Source organism: Excalfactoria chinensis, chromosome 16 (assembly GCF_039878825.1).
Source record: "Excalfactoria chinensis isolate bCotChi1 chromosome 16, bCotChi1.hap2, whole genome shotgun sequence".
NCBI classification, from domain to species: domain Eukaryota; kingdom Metazoa; phylum Chordata; class Aves; order Galliformes; family Phasianidae; genus Excalfactoria; species Excalfactoria chinensis.
In genome coordinates this window covers 7,440,967-7,462,059 of record NC_092840.1, presented here as the reverse complement: position 1 = coordinate 7,462,059, position 21,093 = coordinate 7,440,967, and the positions used below count along the sequence as shown (strand labels likewise).

The following is a 21,093-nucleotide window of genomic DNA, read 5'->3' as shown; positions in this document are numbered from 1 at the left end:
GTTTCTGAACTAGCACAGTATCAAATATTTATTATTATATTAAAAAAAAATAAAAGTTGACATAAAATTCAGTACCTAAAAGTTATCACAATAATTTCTAGCTGTCTACCTTCGTTCTTTCTTGTCAGTAGGCTTGTTGATATCCCGAAAAATGTTGGACAGGACTCCATCTGTCCAATCTCTTGTGGTAGGGTCAAGGATCCCATACAGTTCAATCACAGACATAGCTTTAGGGTTCAGTGTGTAAAGCTTTGTCAATAATCCCAGCCTAGAAATACAGCAAGAAAAGCAATATTATGATGACATAATACTACCTCGTGATAACCCAAGCGTATATGTTATGGTTAGCTATTAATGATTCTGATATGACTACACAAGTCTGAATGATGCCATTTCACAACCAAATTTCCATGTATCAAATCACATACTTACTTGTTCTGGGCTTGGCATAAAGCATTAATAACAACTGATTTGCCACCTCCAGTAGGTCCAACCACCATTGTGGTGTGTCTAGTTAACATTGTCTCATACATCTGAACAACTTTATCCACCTGAAAAAAAATACATATTAATCCAACAGATTGACCATTGGAGTCTTGTCCAAGTCTATAGACAAGATCAGCAGCTGGTCTACATCTACTAAGCTTTTCTGGAACCATTCTGGAGTGCAGCAATGCATACATAGCCTAATGTTTACAACAAAAACTCAGGCAATTCGCATTTGGTATACCTGAACTGGTAAAACAATATAACCCGCTTCTTCCAACACTTGTTCTACAGCATCATTAAAGTCAGGGTAGCGAACTCGAGGGCAGTCCAGGCCAGGAAATAGGTCAGAGATTAGGCCAAGGAAGAGAGGTACATCTTCAAACACAAATTTAGGAAGATTCATATCTCGTAGAGCTCTCATCAGTACAATTTCCTAGACAAAATACAGCAGAATCAATCTCTACCAAACTGCAAACCAATTATCTAATATGTGATAATTTCAAACATCTCTAAAAACCATTGCACAATTACTTTAGTACAGCTTTGAGAATGCTTTCTTGGCTTCAGTTACTAGTGGAAAAGAGGCCATTTAAAAAGGATTAAGTTGACCAATAGTTAAGAATAATATGCTGCCTTTTCCAACTATATTAACACAATGCTATGTGGCTGGAGTGGTCATACTGTAATATCTCTGATTTGATGCTGAAATAACCGATTGTTTTATAAACATTCCCAAATTCTGCAGTCAATTCAGCATTGAAAAGCTTTTGTTTGTAAGTATGACATACTGCTTGAGCTACCAAATGAACAGTGGCACAAATGGAGCACCCACTTTGGGTATTATCTTCAGAAAGTAGTTTTCACTATTTATCCAGGATAAATGGTGCAACCTGGATTCAATATCAAGGCTGCACATGAAGTACAACACCTCATGTTTTATAGGTTTCCCTCCCTTGTTCTGATGCTATCTTGCTAGCAGAGGGCATCATGAAACTCAAAAGAAAAAAATAATACGACAAAGAACACCAGTGCTTCTATTTTAAATGCAGACAAGCTACAGCAAATGTGTAAACATTCACTATTCCCAATGAAAAGCATGAGCTGCAGAGGGTAACTAAGTGGCAAGACTACCTCACTGAGGTCTGGCGATCCTCTTTTCAGTTCCCCAGCCATCACCAACACTGATTTAAGGGCCCGAAGCCCAAAATCATAATGATGTTGTTTAGAAAGTTGTTCTTTTGCCAGCTTGTATAGCACTGTCATCTTTTTGGCAAGGATCTGTTTGAGAGTTAAATAATCACAAACGTGAAGTCACAAACAAACACTGAACATGTATACAAGGGGACAGAGAGCAATACAATTTTCTTACCTTTGCTGTGAGGAATCCTTCAGAAAAGAGCATGATTTCACAGATTTGCTGAAGATCTGGTACAATAACAACCACAGGCCTGAACAAAGCTTTTACAGACTCAGGGAGTTCAGTCCGACCAGCATAACCAGGATTCATTGTAATAAAAATGCCCATTCGGCTATCAAGGCTAATTTCTTGTCCTTCAAACTAAAAGCACATGAAAACTTTAGAACCATGTATGTTTGGAACCAAAATATTACCATTTGCTGAAAGAGAAAACCACCAACACTGGGACACATGCTAAGGACAATGTGTTCAAAATTCAGCTTTAGACATAAATGTAGATACATTTAATTACTATTTTCTATTTGGCCTACTTTTCTCCTACTTCACAAAGGAAGAATCTAGCAAAGGTTTAGGAAATAAGCAAAGATTTAGTATCTCTGAATCTCAGAGAACATATTCTGAAGTCCAAAATACTCAGCAAAAAGTAATTTCCAGAGAAATAGTCCTTTGATCTGGTTGGGTCAGGTCCCAGATCTCGGTCTCTAGCACAAGATCAGCCTTCACAATTACTCTTCTTTTTTAATCTTTACCTGAAATGTTTTCAGATGATTCATTAAAGCATTTCGAATAACTTGAATCTGAGAAGAAATGACTGAAAGCACAGAAGCATCGATACGATTGAATTCATCAAAGCATCCCCATGCTCCACACTGGGCAAGACCAGAGAAGATTTTACCAACTGCCTGACAGGAAGAAGAAAAACATCTCAGCAATGAGTACATTAAAAAATCCACCATCGGCAAACTGGAGCATGCTAAAACTCTTAACGACTGGGTAAAAATCTCTGGATACATGCAGGAGCCAGCAATCCATGCTAAGATCTTTCAATAACTATTTCTCAAGGGCATATAGCCCATAATGAGCCTTGACACACTTAGCCATTGTTACTCTGTTTGAAAGCACAAACAGAATCTTCAAATTCCCTCCAGCATGTATTCAAAATAGTTATTTTTTTACTCTATTTCATTACCAATTGGCACAGTAACTCTAAAGGAGGCACATGTTCAGAAGTTCGAAATATGTGCTAACTCTGTGAGCTGAAATAGAACAGTAAATGGCTCTTTCCCATAGAATACTGATCTTAAAAACTTACTTTGAAATCCATGCCTTCTCCACAGTTTGTCACCACACACAGCAAGCCCAGTGCTTTGGCCAGATCCTTGGTTGTTTCTGTTTTCCCTGTACCTGCTGGCCCTGCTGGTGCTCCTCCCAAAAACATTGATAAAGCCTTTGAAGACAGTGCAACACAATGGTTCAAGCCATGGCTCAGCATTTCCACTACGCAAAGGATTTGTATTAAACTGGTAGCAAATTCACAAACAAATCCATGGGTACAACAAGCCTTAAATTTGTGCATGCATTCTATATTATCTTCGAAGCAATTAAGTTTAGAAGGCTATTGCAACCTACTTATTACATATTTGTGTTCACACTGTTGTATTTTTTTTCTGCTTTATGTCCTGGTTCCCAATTAAGTGATGGCATGGAAGCGTATTTTAAAAGTGCACATTAGTTAAAAAAAACCTCTTTTAACATATACCTGTGTGAATGTGAGATAGATACGATCTGTAAGCGGGGTGATCACAAGACGTCCATTCAAACCCATGTACTCATAACCATATGAGAACGTCCCTGTACACTGTCGCACATTCAGCTCATCTGGTTCTCGGTCCCAATAAAAGCGCAACTGGCTTTCCCATTCAAACTCCTGAGCCTGCAGAATGCTACACAAGAGAGATGTGCACACATGAGGATAAAGACAGATGTATGGCTCATGGCTTTGGTATTTTCTCAGGAGGTTGAGGATTTACCTGTCTCTGACAAATGTATCAACAATGTCTCTGGCATGAACATCAATAATGAGAACAGTGTTGTACTTTCTCCTGTCATTTTTGCTCAAAGGTGCTGTAATTCGAGTAACCAGCTCATCGATTTGTTGGTGCATTTTTTTAGCATACAGTTTCATTGCCTGTTTTTCTCCTTTCTTCACTTTTCGAAAGACATCCTCCACCTCCCACGTCCACCACACCTGATTGGCAGCCAGCACCATCATGCCTTGGTAGAGTAACATCCAATCAACTCTATGGGAAATACATATAGTGTGGGAGACTGAGTTACTGTTTAAGTAAATGATCACAACAATGAATAGGAAGTCCCTCCTATTTCTATGACTACAACATGACCAAAACTTTATAAAGATGAATAAAATCAAGGTGCGAGGTATTATTTCTAAAGCCTAAGAAATATTCTTGTGGAAAACAACCTATGCCATGTGTAACAATGACAAGGTAGAATTTATACTAACAACTGTGCACACGTTGCTAAAAATGAAAGTTCAAGACTTAGTAAATATATAGCAAAGAGTTTTTCTGATTAGTCATAATATGCATCCCTACACATGCAGGTATCCTTACTTCTCCTGCATTATCGAAATAGAGGCTAAGCTGTGTATAAATTAGAAAATGAAGTTTCTGTTTTTCTATATCACTGCAGGTTCACAGTCACATAAGTATTTGCATTGACACTGGTTGTTTCACCTGCTTCTGTCTTCACAGTATCGAAAAATAGCTTCCTTAGTGAGAAGTCTGTTTGTTCGTCTCATTTCTTCCAGCACTGCTGTCATCCACTTCTCCACTCTGCCCTCTGCAGCTATAGTCTGCCGGAAATCCATCACCTCCCCCTCAGCTGAAATCATGGCCGTGACGATTTTCTTATCATTATCACCATCCTGAAACCTCAGGGAAGCTATGTTATCGTACATCTGAAACGCACCAACAGAGAAAGTGACATATGAGAAATCAAGCTGGAAAGATTCAAGTGTACCTAGCCCTCATTTAATGCTGAAAGGAAATTTTCACCATCTCCAAAGAGAAATGGATCTGATTGTGAGCAATCAAATACAAACACTGATGCATAGCCCAGCAGCCCCACTGCACAGTAAACAAGCAAATGATCAGGCTTAAGTGACTTTTTTTTTCCCTAGAAAGTAAAGACCTCTCAAGAGCTATACGAAGGTTATTTAATGATAGGTCATTATGTTGTATCTTGAACCTTCTCTACCATAACTGCTTTGTGCAGAAATTTCTTGAAGAAGCTGCCAAGATGTTCTTTGTATGCAGGAAATATGAGCACACACTTAGGAGCATGTATAGGATGGTCTATTCAGCTCGTAAAGGCACTTAGATGTAAAGGGCACTTTGGTAAACCAGACACTGTACCTTTATCATGTGTTCCTGGACACAAAGTGGGCTACTGCTGCCAAGGATACTGAGCAACTCTTCATCAGATATAAAGAAAAACCTTGGGAAGGCATTTCGCTTCGAGTCCAAATAATCATTCAAGCTTTTCTGACATTTCTCCAGTACATTATTTATATGGTAGAGGTCCGATAGTCGATTTGGGGCTTCACAGCAATTTTTAATTATTGGATCCTCTGAGGTTTCATCCATTATCTACGTGGGAAATAAAATTAGAAAATACCAAACAGCACTGAATTACACTAGATTACATTTAGCTGGTGACAAAACAGACTGCACAAGCAGTATAGGTTCTTTCAACAAGGAATTAGTTTTAAATATGGTTTCCTATACTGCCATTCTGTGTGAGCACAGAGGTAAGTATGCATGTTCTTGTAGCTGAGAGTATGAAGATACTACTGTAAAATCAAGCGTAAGAGAAGCCTGTAACCCAAGCCATGCAAGCATAATCACATACTTGACTTTGTTCCTGTGTACAGTTGTACTTTAAGTACATGTATAACATTGTGGAATCACAGTACAGTTCAGTTACTTGCCTTTTTAAACATGCTGTCTACACTGTCAAATATTTCAGCTTCTTCTGAAAGCTGTGATCTTATATCTCCACCAACAAAGATGCTCTCCAGGTACATCCATTTTCTCTGAACCACCATCCAGATCTAAGAGTTAAATGTCACCATCAAAGATTACAAAAAAGAAAGAAAAAAAAAAGAAAATCCTGATTATAAATAAATGTTAATTATTTAGCCCAACACTTTCTTCCCTACCTCAATTACTTCACCAATCAATGACAGAGTTTTTTCCAAGCGGTGACCGGCTGAAAGGAAAGGACCCACAAAACGACTGCCCAAGATACTCTGAAGATTGACGCTGTTGTCATCAAGAACCTCTAAAATTTCATCCACAGGTCCCAGAATAAAGCCGCGCTTCTCAGTGCCTTTGAAATACATTTGTACAGTAAATTTCAGTTGCTCCCATGTTTCTGCTATGTCCTTCATACCCTGCATGTGTGCATAAAAAGATGTCTTTCAGGCTAGACTGAAAAAACTGTAATCGTAGCACAAAAATGAAACCAATTAATTCAACAAAACTTTTGCACGGATTTCCATCACTTGTTTATAAAGAGGTTTATTTCAAAACACCATGATTGAAACCAAATGAACTCTATTTTTCATTGACCACACTTGCTTATTGTGATAGCAGAAGTCGATAAAACTGCTGTGAAAGCCACAACGGCTAGGATTTTGTGCTGTGTTGTAGCTTATTCACAGAACTATTGATTTATTTACATTACAGCACCTCCCAGAAGACAGCAGAACTTACTGCCATGCCACTCAGCATCTCACAATAAAAAAACTGTTGTCACCTGTCTTTTAATTTTATCATGATTTTAAGTTACCTTCTCGACGCTAAGCTCCTTAACAGCTGTTCCAACTATTTCATTGATGACATCTGAGTGCCTGTGAAGTTCCATAGCAAACATATTCTCCAAAGTAAACGTTTCTGTTGTCATTTCAAATCTTGTGCCTGTTCTCTCCATGAGGTCTTGCCAATGCCTGTATAAAATTGATGTATCAACAACTGTAGCACAGTACAGTAAAGTGAAAACAAATGTTTTGCATCTTAAAAGTTTATAGAAGAATGAGTATTTGAAAAATGCAAAGTACCCTAGTCATCATAGTCCACTTGCATGCTCTTATGTACATTCATTAAGGAGAAGGATGCAGCGTGACCCCAGTAACAGAAAGTTCTAGCAAAACAAACACAGTCTTCCTACATGTTAAAAAATGAATTTAAATAGATAAAAGCAAACCTTTCTCTTAAAGCTTCATTTTTCAAATCAAGCAACAAAGGGATGGAGTCTCTAAATGCCTTCATTTTTGTTTCCAACTGACTGGCTGCTGGCATATTGCGGACTTGTTTGGGCAGCTTTCGAAAAGCTTTAAGAAATCCTTCAATTCCTTCCTGAAGAAGCTGCACATTGAGGTTTATCCAGAGCGTCCGAGACCATTCCTCTTTAGCTGCCTGGGAACAAGGTTAACAGGAGGAAAAAAATCATATTTCTCTTTATTTTTTGATACAGCAGGATTTAGAGACCACAGTGAGGATATACATAGTGATTGCATTAACATTTTACAGAGAAAGAGGCAGGTTAACATTCAAGATAGATTTATAAACAAAATAAATAATGAATACATCAAAACTAAACATAGAGAAGAGGAAAATGATTCTTAAGAGCATACTTTACAGACGATCAGTCTGGCTGCTGGTTGATCGGGGCATTTTAATCTTGAATAAATAAAACTTCTTAAAAATGATAAGAGCAACTAAAGCCTGAGATCGCCACTGTCACCTGTACATCCAAATGTGGTCCCACTGAAATGATCAGGAGATGTGTACAATATAAGACCATGCAATAATTTCTGAGGAATGAGTGGCTGCTCCTATCTGATAAATGTATGTGTTTGGTTCACTATGGAGACATTCTGTTCTCCTCCATTAACAACATTAAATTGACATCATGATGATAAATCACAGGTCAGTTTATTTCACGCAAAGGAACAGAGTTCATAGTAACTAAGGGACAATGTAAGCTCTTCTATCTCCCACCTTTGCATGTGGTATGTGCCTGAATATGAACATGCACACACTTACCTTTTGTAACTCATAAATTTCATAGACTTGCTTTAGACCCTTCATATCATTCTGCACTTTCATTAAGTCAGGATACACTTTAGCTGGCAAGTCAAAAAGTTTCTCAACACTGCCCAGTTCTTGATGAATTTTTTCCATTTTTTCCATTTCTTTTTCAAAAATGGCCATGAGTTCCAGTCCTGGAAAAGGATGGACATTTTTCTAGATAAACAATCCCATGCATTATGGGGAATAAATAAAACAGCATTTGCATGCAGTCGGCAGAAATTACAGTACTAAAAATGTCATATTGATCAGCTGATCAGTCTGTTAAGGAAACCAAAATTTTCTTGTTTTACATAAAATTTGATGAATTTTCCAAGGCCCAATATTGTTAAGACATTGCTTTACATACTTCATTTACCTTTATCAAGATCTTCTCCAACAGCACCAGGTCCCTCAGCCATGAATTTAGAGAAGAAATCTGCTACCTGTGTACTGTATTCCTCAATCTGTTGCTTTGTAACCTGAAGAGAACAGAGTTGAAATCATTTTCCTTTCCCTTTCTCTTTTTGTCAATTTGATCACAAATATTACCTCTGTGAATGTTCTTTTTATGCCTCCGAGGTTGTGATCAACTTCTGATGCTTCAAAGAAGAGAGTATCCCACTTCTCCTTAATCTTGTCAGCCATCTCTTGCTCTTCTTTAGGCACCTAAAACAGAACAGTAATATCTCTCACAAGCAATAAATACTCATAGGAAAGTGAGAAAAACGCGCAATATAAATATGCAAAAGATGGAAACAGCACTGAAGTTAATAAGTTTCAAGTTGCACCAGGGGAGGTTTAGATCAGACATCAGGAAGAATTCTTTGACATAGAGAGTGCTTAGGCATTGGAACTGCTTGCCCAGGGAAGCGGTGGAGTTCCCATCTCCAGAGGTACATAACAAATGTGTGGAGATGGCACTTACAGACATCACTAGGGGTTTAGTGATGGAACTCAGTAGGGTAGGTTAGTGATTGGACTTGATGTCCTTGAAAGCCAAGCTAGTTGATTCTATGAATCAGATTTAAACACATGTGATATGTCCATTTAAAATGGAACTACTGCTTCAAGAACAGAGGTTGCATTAGACAATCTCCAGATGTCACTTCAAACCTCAACAGTGCTGTGTTTCTGTGAAACATCTTAATAGGAAAACAAGTATTCATTCACAGGGGAAGCATTTGTTTGCATAGCTCAAATCTGAAAACTTTTATGAGACAAGACAGAATGTTCACCTACTTGAATATCATACATTGCAAGAGTTCGATATTTCTCCCAGATGTCCAAATATCTCATTTCCACAGTGAACGACATGCCTCTGATAGCTGCAATCGTACCGAGGACAATTTTCAGCTCTTCCAAGGAATCAGGAGGTGTCTTAAGATCCTGCGATAATCTCTATAAGAGTAAAAAAATAATTTCCAGAGGAAACGCTGGAAAAGTAATTGGCCAATTCTTACTATAACACAAAACACAAGTAAATGACACACTGACTCATTTTTAGTTTATGTGATGATAAACATAATACAAAAAAAAAAAAAAACCAAACAAATCAACAAAACAGTAAATACCATAAAAACCTAAATGTTTTTGTTTCACCAAAAAAGAAGTTGTGAAGGGTGGTTTAAAAGGAATGCAGAATTACCTACATGAACCTAAATTACCCACATTCACAAACACAAGAATGAGAAAGCTTCTTTATTTGCATATTACCGTTCTCTTGTTTCCTAGCTATACAGTGACAGTTCAGCTCTATATGTACGGCATCCTACAGCACATTGCTCTAATTCAGAGTGGTTCAGATGCATCAGACAACAAGAACAGAAAACACCTACCGCCATCTCCTCCTGAAGACTGAAGAGTTCCTTTCTGGCAAACTCATTAAGCAATTTTCCAAGGGAAATCATCCAGTCTTTAGCTTTATCCTCCATTGCAGAAACTAAAGTACTCAGACAAAGCCTGATAAATTGTTCATCTTTTATCAAGGGCTGCTGAGTGACTTCTTGAGCTGTCTTCACATAGAACTGCAGCTTTCCATCAAAGGTGACATAAGAAGGCTTTTCAGCAGCAAGCTCCTTTATGGCCATGTCTTTGTCCACAGTCCACAGAAAACAATATCTCTCCCAGTGGTTCAAATATGTTCTGAGAGAAGTCAGGACTCCATGGACATTCTGAGTGACGAGAGCAGCCTGCTCAGTTATCAGAGGGTTCTGGGAGATATCACTGTAAAAGCTGAATGTGATAACTTCATCTTCTGTAACACGCTGAGGAGGGCATTCAATACACGTGCCATGCATCCAGCGCACAAAATGCTAGAGTTTTCAAGACAGGTTTGAAAAATAATTACCTTGTGGAGAGTCACATAAATAAATAAGTCATCAATACTTAGGAGACTATGTTCAAAGTAATGTGAATGATTTCTTGAATCAACTGTTTTTCTGACAGCATGAAGTTATTTCATACATGTTCAACCCACTAGTTTTATGTTTTGTTGCTCTCTTTTTTTATGTTTTAATACAGAATATTAAAAAATAGAAAAAAAATTATTACTTACATACTTTAACTATATCATACATTTTCTGTGTGGCCCAAGACAATTCCTCTTTGCTCAGAGCAGCCTAGCCAAGCCAAAAGGTTGCATACCCCTGGGTTATATTTTCCCAAACACTTGAGAGGAGAGTTAATTTCATTCTAATAAAATCTTTCCATGCATTATTTAGTCTATTTCTTTAAATCTCCACAACATAGCACAGCAAAGGGAAACAGGCACTAGGCTGCATAAGGCAATCTAGCAGAACAGTAAATCTAAACCTAGGAGGCACACCTGATCTAAATTTATGCATTTCATACAACATTCAGAATAATATCTCCACCAACAGAGGGCACACAGGATTGCAGTCGTAACACTTGGCTTCTTTTTTGAAAAGTATTTCAGTGTGATCATATTCATACAATAAAATATGGTGATATCTTTGTTGAGGAAGGTAAATAATTTGTCTGCTGTTAACCAGCTGCACGAAATTTGCCCTAGATACCCACCTCGTACCTGCATTATCAGTTTGCAACATTAGGACAGTCTAAAATTAGAACAATGTATTGGATAGTTTTATTTCACAATAAATCATTACTAATCTTCCCTTTGACATTAACTCTCATCCAAACATAAAGCGGGATTAATTCAGTATAATCACAAGCAAAATATGGTAACAAGTAAATCTTAATCAGAAATCACCTTTGTGACCTCAACACAGTGCTGGATGCACTGCACTGTCATTTTGTTAATTTCACTGGCACTGGGTCGGAAGATTAACTTTGGTGGAGACACAGCAGCTTCTATTTGGAACAGTGGCACGTTTGCAAGAACAGCTGCATTAAAAGCTTGAAAATTCCTGGGAGAGGAAAAAAATCCTGTCAAAGATAGCAGTAAGCTGCCCAAGAGAGATTGCAATTAGGAGGTATGTATTTAGATACCTGAGCATATCTGTTAGAACTCAGTTAACAGTTATTTCTTTTGCAGGGATGCATTGGACACACAGACAACAAATACACAAAACTGCATTCTTCAGTAATACAAGGATTTGACTTTAAAAATGAAGCAGAGATTGGCAACTCCATACCCTGCAGAAAATGTACATTATTCCTCTCTCCTGCTGACAACATCAATACCCATTCTCTCAGAACTCAGGTCTCTCCTCTACCTTGTTACCAGTTCTCCGCTCTGTGCACAAAAGCAGTACAAATAGAAGCCTCTTTCAAACTGAAAATCATTCAGGTGTTCAAATAGAGTATCACTACATGAGTTTAGAACAACAGATTGAGGTAAAACCTAAGGAGGGAAGACTAAAAATGCATTAAATTAACTTACTTCAGAATTAACTGTATCAACATGTGATAAATCCTATTTTCCCAGTATGCATAATAGGAAGCCAGTTTTGAAGATCTGCCACTCTTCATATTGACAATTCCTTCCAGTTCTGTTAACAGTTGTGAAATGGCAGTATACTTTCTAACCATGTGATCTATATCTTTTGTTCTTTCACACTTAATATACTCAAAAAATTCTTTCATTTCTGCAAAATATTACAAAAAATAATGTTAACAACAGCAAAAGACTTAACAGTCTTCAACAGTGGAATAATTAACTGGGCTTTATGTGTGAACATAAAATTGGTCTTGTACACTAATAAAATATCTTCATTTAATAATGCCAATTTATTAATTTTTCAGTCCTCTATTTTATATGGATTCAATTATTCAACAGCAATTAATAGATGTGAAAGCGACCTCCATAGGACTCAGAAATCACAGAATCACTTCAGTTGGAAAGGACCCTTTCCAGGGGTCCAGCTCCTCTGCAATGAACAGAGACATCTACAGCTCAGTCAGGTGCTCAGAGCCCGCTTCAGCCTGAACATGATCATCTCCAAGGCATCCATCACATCTCTGGGCAATCTCTTCCAGTTCACAACCCTTATCGTAATCAACTTTTTCCTTGTATCTCATCTAAATCTCAGCTTTTTAGTTTGAAACCATTTCTCCTTGTCCTGTAACAACAGATGAAGAGAACTGAAGAGTTTATCATTCATACTCTGTCACTGGAGTGACAGGGATGCATGGAAGACAATCACCTCACTCTAATTTCCCCTTGAGGAAGAGAGCTCAGTTGAGCTGGCACTCAAAGCAGTTTGTGTCTCTAAGATTACATTACTGCATATGAGGAAGAGGAAATAAAGGGAAAACTAGGAGGAAAGCCATCAAATGCAAGGTAGATACCGATCTTTTTGTATAATTATCCAGAAGTTCTTCAGCGCTGTGCAGCGCTGCCACATTTAGGCTATTGAAGCTCTGCTTGCGTTCCCGTGTTACACCACGAAATACCACTGTAACTACTCCTGGAACTGCTCTATGGTTTTATCTTAGCAACTAAAAAATGCAGATGGAACAAAGTAAAATATCACAGAGCTCAGAAAAGACAGTATGTGGACTTACTGGGAAGCACATCATCACTTCTTGAAACTGGAAATTTAAAAAGATTTGTTGATTCTATTTGCAGAAGGTTGTCGTTTATGTCTCTGGAATTAGCATGAATCTGATGGACGAGGGATTCAAACTTCTCGATGGCTTGTTTGCACCGGACTGTAAAGTCAGCAATACCTTGAAATAAATCATAATCATTTGCTTGCTTTCTTTTACCAAAACTTTCAACGATGTATCAAAATTATAACAAACAGATGTTTTGGGAAGTAAAAATAATACTCTGCAGATAGAACAGATTCTTTCACATCTTATCCTTCATCCAGTTCCCTTCCTGATTTAAAAGTCTATATCCATTTCCACTTAATGTTTTATATGTAATGAAAACATAAGGAATATCCTCCTGGATCAGACCCTACCTAATGCATTATTAGACCACAGTAATAGCATGTGCTATTTAGGATTATATTGATTTCATCTGGCATATCAATTAGAGTGCAGAATTGCAGAGATTTTTAAACTGAAAATCAGTATCTAAGGCCATTCTTAAAGAATATCACCATTACCCAAGGAGTTCCAGTTGAGTCTTCTTTGCCCTGGTTTGAATACTTTCCAGAGTTCTTGAATATGGTCATCAAGAAGTATGGTTTCTGCTTCATTCAGTGTTTCTACTATATTGTGATAGTCATCCAGCATGTGTTTTAATCCACTTGCACAACTAATAAGTGTAAAACATATTAACAGCAATAAAAATATATATATAAAAATTGTACATTGGAAACATCATTCTGAACATACATAAACATCTGCAGGAAGAACTATGGAATGTGCATTGATCAGATATGCATTCACCTCCTATCTAAAAGAAAAGGAAAATCCCACACGATCCCAAGAGCAGCTAGACCAACCTCTCCTCATCCAACAAAGTGTTTAAGACAGCCTCAGACTGAAGCACATAAAGGAATAAAGTAAATGAACTTTAAAGTCCAGTTAGGGTACTTGTTGGCATTTTTATGTGCCCAAACGTCTGTGATAACTTGGGTAAAAGAGACTTATTCAATACTGCACAAGAAAGTAGCAATGAGTTAAAATGTTAACTGAAAATTACATTAGATCAGCAATTCATGGCAAAAACAAACAAATAAACAAAAAACAACCTACTTTGTTTTTCCTTCAGATTTTCTTCTGATATTTATTTGTAAAACAGTCTCACAGGTTGAAGGATGTAGACAACACCAGAGGACAGACTGTTAGTGTGCCACTGCCATCAGCAATTTTGTCTTCAAAAGAAGTCAGTAAGAGCTCTCCTATTTCCAGTATTTAAAGACTCGGGGCACACTGGTTTGCAATGAAATCACTTGAAACATTGATGCAAGTGTGTATGCAAGCAGTAACAGCCTTACCTAAGATATCTGTCTTCCTGTAATGCCACATTTCTTGCTATTTCTGGGACTGGAAACCCCAGTTGTTCCATGTACTTTGTTTCAGTGATAATCTCCTGGAGTCTGGGAGAAAAATTCACTAGGAATTGGACACTTTTCTCTGTGTTGATAGTCTCCTCTGTTACTGTGGCCTACAATGCAAGAAAACAGCAGAAATCAGAGAAACAACACCAGACATTTCCAAAGCAAGGCAAAAGTTCACTTTTGGGAACATTTGATAAGATGGTACCTAAAAGTCAGACAGTACAGCTGACATTCAGAGCTGGTAGAAATGCCTTTAATTTTCGATAGCCATCTCAGCATTCTATTTTCAAAAACCTTTTTGTGTACTGCTGCAATCAGCTATACAGAAATCCAAGTAAAAGCTCATAGTCAAATGAAAGATTAATTAAATAGGGTTCTGAATAGTCTCTGCTAGGAATCAACCACCACCTAACTTCAGTCCTCATTTCTGTTGTAATGTCCCCAAAATACTGCACCAATTACCAAAGACTGATAGGAAATACAGTGCAGGAGAAAATACAAAACAACATTCATGCATCCACCAGCCAGGATATTCAGCAACTGAAGTCCTATGAAGGATCTCAGAAAACGCTGAGTTCAGACCTCTTAAAATTTTCCTTTACAAAACAGTATTCCTCTCTAAAACACCACTCTTAGACAAATCACACTGACCATCAGATAGATTTTAACTCTTTCTCACAGAGAAGCCTAGTATGTTATCTTCCTATCTCTTACCTGCTCAAAACCCTCTCGACAAACACGGGTTGCTGACCCACCAGTGATGACTATCAGCAGAGTTTTTTCCAATAACAATGGGAGAACCTTTTCTGTCTCATCTCTCCACTGATCATATTTCTGATCTTCATACTCTTTCATCCTCTTGGCCACTTTAAGATATATTTGCTTTACCTAGAAAGGAAAACTCTGTATCACCTTGAAGATCAGGAAAAATGTTTCACTATCTTTTCTTAATAAGATTTGTTTCTGATTTTTATTAAATGAGAGGGGAGGTAATGCCTTGCAATAAATGCAGACAAAGAAGAATTTAGATTTTTAAGTTCTGTCATGGATTCTGTCACTATCTCTCCAAGAAACAGTGGAAAGGTTTCCAATCAAATTTTCATGCCTAACAAGGATCACTATGTGCAAAGACATTCTTTGAACTTCATTCACATAAGAGCATTTTCACATCCCTAGAAGAAAGGTATGAGGAAAGTATTTCTTCCTTCATTAAACAGCAAAGAGACCAACATACTTCTTTTCCACGTTCACTAGCAAGCAACCCCTCTACTTCCTGAAATCGAACAATAGTGTGTTTGATGCGATAGAAAAGTGATCGGGACCAGTATATTGCTCCAGCCAGCGGAGGATGATTCTTGAACAAGGGTGGATCCGTGAGGTTTTGAACAAAGATTTGTTTAACATTTTCAACCTAGAAAAGAATAAGAGAATCACTGTTAAGAATAATTTCTCTATTTGCTGTTCCATGGTCAGTATCCAGGTTGGTACAAAACACAAGCACTGAAGCTAATTCCAGCAATAGGATAAAAACAATGATTTCTTATTCCTCATTCATCTCTTTATTCTATCAATTGCATTATAGAGAACATTTTCCTTTCTGTTTCTTGTGGAACTGCTACTTTGTGTTCTTTGTGAGACTACACTTCATTGTGAAACTTGGTGTTCTTGGAAATACCAAGATAAATGCTATGATGCAAAGGCTTTCCAATGTATATGCTTCACAGAAGTCATTTTCACAGAACTGAGAAATTATTTCTGCTTTCACTACTTATCTCAGGCACATTCTGGTCATACCATAAAGTTGTGTCCAGCACCAGAAAGCTAAGAGATAGCTTTTCTCAGGAAGGACTACTGTTGTACTTCTGTTCAAGCTTCATAGTAAGGGCAAACATCCTTCACTTCCCATACTGCACTACACACATTCAGATATGTGCATCATTTCAGCAAATAAACTATAGTATCCTACATGCAGGTTCAAACATAGGAACAATTCTTAATTTTTTAAGACCTGTCAGCCTTTCAGACAGTAAATGACTTCTGTTGAGATATGTAAAGAGATACATAAATTTATTGTTTTCAATAAAGAACTTCACATATAAATAAAGAAAACCTAAACTAAATACCTCTTTGCAGTATTGGTCCAATATGTCATTGAACTTCATCATCAGCTGCTTATTAATTGCTTCACGACAGCGGGTGTTTTTGAAGTTCAACAGCATGTCAAATGCAGTTTCTGCTGATCGAAGATTCTTAAAAGATTTATCAATAAAGTTTTTGGCATCTTCTTCAATTATCTAAATGGAGACAAGCCAAGAAATCCCCTTCATCTTATGAAGCCAAGAAAGGAAGGCATGATGAAAATACCTTTTTGTTACAGCTGTAAAGCATATTTTTATTATCCTTTTGACTTATAAATGACCCGCAAACTGATGGCTTTCCAGTAAGCTATAGAAAACTGATGTTAAACCTAGGTCTGCTGGGCAGGTATAGGAGTCACAAAAAACAGTGCAACATCTTTCATCTGTGAAAGACCTTTCATTATCTGAGGGATAAAGGGATGAATGCATCCAGAAAGAGCTACACTTCTTTGTGGAAGGTGACTAAGATACGCAGCATACGAGTACAGGGAGGTCACACGTGCCCTCCAGTCACGGTACAATGATTTTTGCCTATGAACACGAAGCATGTTTTATCAGTTTGCAAGATAAAGTGAAACTATAAACAAGAAGAACTTGCAAATAAAGTACTGATTAAAAAAAATGGTTGAATACCTCACATTTTCATTAACATATTTGCTCATATGTACATATATATATATATTATACTTACTGAAACTTCTGTTTTAAATTCTTTCATAATCAGTTTCCAGTCATGTGCACCCCCAAGACTAAAAGGGTCAAAAGTCAGTTCTTCCATTGGACTAGTTAGTTCATCTACTCTTCTCAGAAGATCATCAACGTGCTTCGCATCACCTGTGACAGTTTTCAGTTCAGAACCAAATATATTGTAAAACTCCTCAATGACCTGTTAATTCAGAAGAAGAAATCAAAAGCCTTTATTTTTAATGGGTTGTTGGTTTCTTTTCTGGACATTTAACACTTTTTGTTATTGTTTCCTTATAAAATAAGAATAACCCCGGAGAATGATCCATTCTTGTTACGATTTACATGCTGCACATTCCTATACAAGATGCAAAGTACCTTTAAGAAAAATAGCCCTAGAGGCCCAAAACTGCAGCTGTCAAAACAAAAAATTCTCAGTTTTTATTTCTTTTTATTTCACTAGGGTTTTTAAATACACAGTCTACATAGCACCTGACCACTAACGGACAACAGAGACTTCTAGTTATTCTACTCAAAAGGAACCTAAACAGAGCATCTGTTCATGTATGTTGCCTTGCAATTGTTACACTGATTTATGTACAGTCAAACTTTATATTATGGTATACTTAAATGACTTATCTATCTAAAATGATACCACAAGCCATGAAGACTGCAAATCTGTCAAACAATTATTACAAGTCTGTACGTTAGCAGCAGCACTGAACACAGTAATACCTTTCCTTAGCTAATACTTGAGAAAAGTTATCTCACCTCCAGCACTAAGAGCATCATTGTTAAAATCAAAGTCATTGCTCAGGTCCTGAGGTTAAACACTGACAGGAAAAAACAAACAGCTAAAGGCTATTAGCACTTCAACAACTGCAGTAATAAAAGAACCTTCTCTGCATAAGAAAATACTGATGACACAATCACACTCTATAATTACTTTCTATACAACTACCTGCAAAATATCATACAGATCTTGACAGACTGTAGTCATATAATCTGTTTTTCCAAATAAAAGTTTTCGGTCAAATTCCCAGTGTTGCTCTCCTCCTGATGCTTCAATCTGGGCACGAACAGCAAAATAAGATTTCTTCCACTGTTCAAGAGTTCTTTTGGCTTCTGCTATTTTCTTTTTTGCAGCAGCTCTATCTTCTCTATTAATCAAATCAAAAGAGTTAATATAGTGTAGGTAGAAAGTTCATAGATATTTAATAATATATCAACTGAATAACATGTCCTGGTTTAGCAGCTTCTAATTAGTAGGTTAAACTTTCAACTGCTATATCTTAATTTTCAGTGGGACTGATTTTGAAAGAAGGTATTATTTCTGGACCGATTTAAATTATATTTATGCCACTTTTGTACCACAGTGTTTGCAAGGTGTTTATTGATTTACATCCTTCCAAGAGAAAAGAGGACAAACACCTGTTTCTTCAGGACTGATTCAGTAATTTATGAAAACTTCAATGTTAGTTGACTTTTAATTGACCTTCTAATAGAACCTGAGATATAGAAAAACACTCGAGCATGTTTGATACAAGTGTTATCTACTACACTTTCCATAAAACAAGTAAAGCTATTAATAAATACAGACCAGTCCAGTAGGAATCCAGTACTTACTTAAATAGTGTATGTAAATCCAAAGCTTGGCACACTCGATTTGAAATTTCCCATGCAATTCTTTCCATGAGGGGTACCATCCTTTCTTCTGTGTTGTAATGCCGTGAGACAATCCATACCATTCTTAATGCATTCATCAGTGAAGGAATTGTATCCAAGACAATATTAAACCCAGTGCCGTATGTTAAATTCTATTAAATATATATGTACTGTGGATAAGTTGTCATGAAAATACAGATATATATGCTATAAATCAATATTTAGTCTGTAGTTAAGTAGAAAATCCACGATGTTAGTAAATGAATAACTCAGTCAAGGAAACATCCTGGTGACTAAATTACACAGATGGTTAAAGATGTGCAGATCTGCAAAGAGTTTTCTTAAGGTCACATACCTTCAAATGGTGTTCCAGAGTTGAAAGAAACCTAACATTATCAAGAGCTTCCACACAATATTCTCTGAGGTCATTGAAGACTATGTGTAAATCTCTGACATGCTCAGACTCAGCTTCCTGCAGTATTGCCAAGACTTTTTCCACTTCTGGAAGCTTTGTCTGTTCATTAAGATCACTTAAAACAGCATTTCTTACACACCAGAGGTCAATTTCTGCAAGTGGGCCATTACCCTACAAGTCAGGTGGAGTAAAATAAGAATTCTAAATTACTATTATGCAAGGGTGAGATCCCAGAGTCACACATGTCCTCACTACTTCTGTCCTACTTTTCTTTTATTACTAAGTAGCCTTCCCAACAATGAAACACAAATCATTCAGAGAGACTCTTCTGGGAGTAAATAAGCTTGGTTTAATGGAGACATTACCTGTGGAACCTTTGTCAGTTGTTCCTCTAGAGCTGTTGATATTAATTTTTGCCAGGTCATTACACAACTTTCAAGAGCTTCAACCACTTCTGAAACCGTAGCGAGAACAGTCACTTCTCCATCTAGATTTACAGTTGGCATGTCCAGTTTAATGGCTGTCAGGAGCAAAGGCATTTAAAATTAACCACCTTGTTCCACCAGCACTGTTAAAGTAACATCACTAAATGGCTTACACCTTCCATTTTATTAGCTACTTGAATCTAGGCAGCTGAGCACCTGCTCTCTGCCTGTTTGACAACAAGGCAAAAGGCATAAGTTGCTCTATAGTTAATACACTACTAAGATATATTCATAGAAATAACTGAAAAGATCTCAGCTTTCAAGCCTCAATCCAATCACTGTTAATAATTAGGATTAGGGCTTTGCTGAAGAAAATTATCAGTCTTCCTAGTATACACCATTACATTTCCCTCAACAGCAGGTACACTAACCCATGTCAGAGAAGAGATGATAAACCACAAGTGAAAGCCTGATCTGGTCTATCACTTTCTATATCCAGCAATAGCCAGAGTCTTCTGAACAGTGGGAAGAAACAAGGCATGCTGACTTCTTAGTCCAGACTGAAAGAATGTCACAGAATTAGTCCATTTCCCCATACTGACTGCTATGCTTCAGAGCAGTAAATACTACCGTTACCAGCAAGAGAAACTTTGGTCAGATCTGCAGCTTCCCAGAAAATTTGTTATTCCAAGCAAAGCCATTCCCTAGGTGAACCTATTCTTATTGTCTTGCAGCCTGAACAACACAGTGCTAGCATAGATAAAATACCTGCCTTCAATTTGCTGTAGAGTTGGATGAGAAGTGCTTATGAATTTTTGCATGTTCCCATGATCATTCCTTATCTGAACATTATGGGACCCCACAGGTTGCGCTTCCTTTTCTGCAAAGGAAACTTCCTTACCCTGCTGCAGATCAGAGGAGACAGAAGGTGAAAATTCAGACAAGTACCATAGATTAGATGGTCTGTATTTGGGGGTGGGGGGGGAGCTGGTATGCTTTCACAAAAATCTATCTGCACAGAAATAAAAATACTTAATATCACATTCTTAAATGTTTCTTAGATAGGCCCAGGCAATTCAGTTCAATAATGACTGCTCTCCATATACTTCTGTGATATTTCATTTCCCTAAATATTCCAAGTATTAGCATAAACTTCATTTTGGCACATGAAGGTCGTTCATGAAATACTAGTATTTCATACACTTAGTCCAAGTAGTCAGCAGAATACTAAGTAGGCAAATCACTCACAGAAACTCTGAAAACTCCATATATAAAAGCTGTAACACATTTACCTTTGAGAAGATATTATTTAGCATCGAAAGAGTATCATCAGTCAGTAAACCAAACTCAATCATGTCAGGAAGAACCACTTCAGCTTCAGCCAGGTCACTAGGTTCAGCAACCTCTTCTAAAGAGCATACAAAGAATCAGCACAGATCTAATTATTTGGTACAAAAAGTAATTATTAAAACTACTGCATC

General features: G+C 37.2%; 1 protein-coding gene across 1 annotated transcript in view; it reads right to left on the bottom strand.

The window, feature by feature from the left end:
* DNAH10 (dynein axonemal heavy chain 10) overlaps positions 1 to 21,093 on the bottom strand; it is a 49,923-nt gene that overhangs the window by 26,086 nt on the left and 2,744 nt on the right. The window contains exons 4-38 of the mRNA XM_072351373.1: positions 20,905 to 21,020; positions 20,381 to 20,517; positions 19,553 to 19,706; positions 19,128 to 19,358; positions 18,734 to 18,924; positions 18,069 to 18,267; positions 17,115 to 17,309; positions 16,409 to 16,579; positions 15,520 to 15,696; positions 15,041 to 15,173; positions 14,223 to 14,385; positions 13,386 to 13,537; positions 12,835 to 12,999; positions 11,711 to 11,915; positions 11,078 to 11,234; positions 9,681 to 10,157; positions 9,085 to 9,243; positions 8,395 to 8,511; positions 8,222 to 8,324; positions 7,819 to 7,997; positions 6,977 to 7,188; positions 6,563 to 6,719; positions 5,931 to 6,164; positions 5,700 to 5,822; positions 5,125 to 5,358; positions 4,444 to 4,667; positions 3,718 to 3,987; positions 3,447 to 3,630; positions 3,000 to 3,134; positions 2,437 to 2,589; positions 1,859 to 2,047; positions 1,621 to 1,767; positions 731 to 922; positions 433 to 551; positions 110 to 268 (exon numbers count right to left, since the gene is read on the bottom strand). Coding sequence (XP_072207474.1) covers positions 110 to 268; positions 433 to 551; positions 731 to 922; positions 1,621 to 1,767; positions 1,859 to 2,047; positions 2,437 to 2,589; positions 3,000 to 3,134; positions 3,447 to 3,630; positions 3,718 to 3,987; positions 4,444 to 4,667; positions 5,125 to 5,358; positions 5,700 to 5,822; positions 5,931 to 6,164; positions 6,563 to 6,719; positions 6,977 to 7,188; positions 7,819 to 7,997; positions 8,222 to 8,324; positions 8,395 to 8,511; positions 9,085 to 9,243; positions 9,681 to 10,157; positions 11,078 to 11,234; positions 11,711 to 11,915; positions 12,835 to 12,999; positions 13,386 to 13,537; positions 14,223 to 14,385; positions 15,041 to 15,173; positions 15,520 to 15,696; positions 16,409 to 16,579; positions 17,115 to 17,309; positions 18,069 to 18,267; positions 18,734 to 18,924; positions 19,128 to 19,358; positions 19,553 to 19,706; positions 20,381 to 20,517; positions 20,905 to 21,020 — 6,313 coding nt within the window. The remainder of the gene's footprint in view (positions 1 to 109; positions 269 to 432; positions 552 to 730; positions 923 to 1,620; positions 1,768 to 1,858; positions 2,048 to 2,436; positions 2,590 to 2,999; positions 3,135 to 3,446; positions 3,631 to 3,717; positions 3,988 to 4,443; positions 4,668 to 5,124; positions 5,359 to 5,699; positions 5,823 to 5,930; positions 6,165 to 6,562; positions 6,720 to 6,976; positions 7,189 to 7,818; positions 7,998 to 8,221; positions 8,325 to 8,394; positions 8,512 to 9,084; positions 9,244 to 9,680; positions 10,158 to 11,077; positions 11,235 to 11,710; positions 11,916 to 12,834; positions 13,000 to 13,385; positions 13,538 to 14,222; positions 14,386 to 15,040; positions 15,174 to 15,519; positions 15,697 to 16,408; positions 16,580 to 17,114; positions 17,310 to 18,068; positions 18,268 to 18,733; positions 18,925 to 19,127; positions 19,359 to 19,552; positions 19,707 to 20,380; positions 20,518 to 20,904; positions 21,021 to 21,093) is intronic.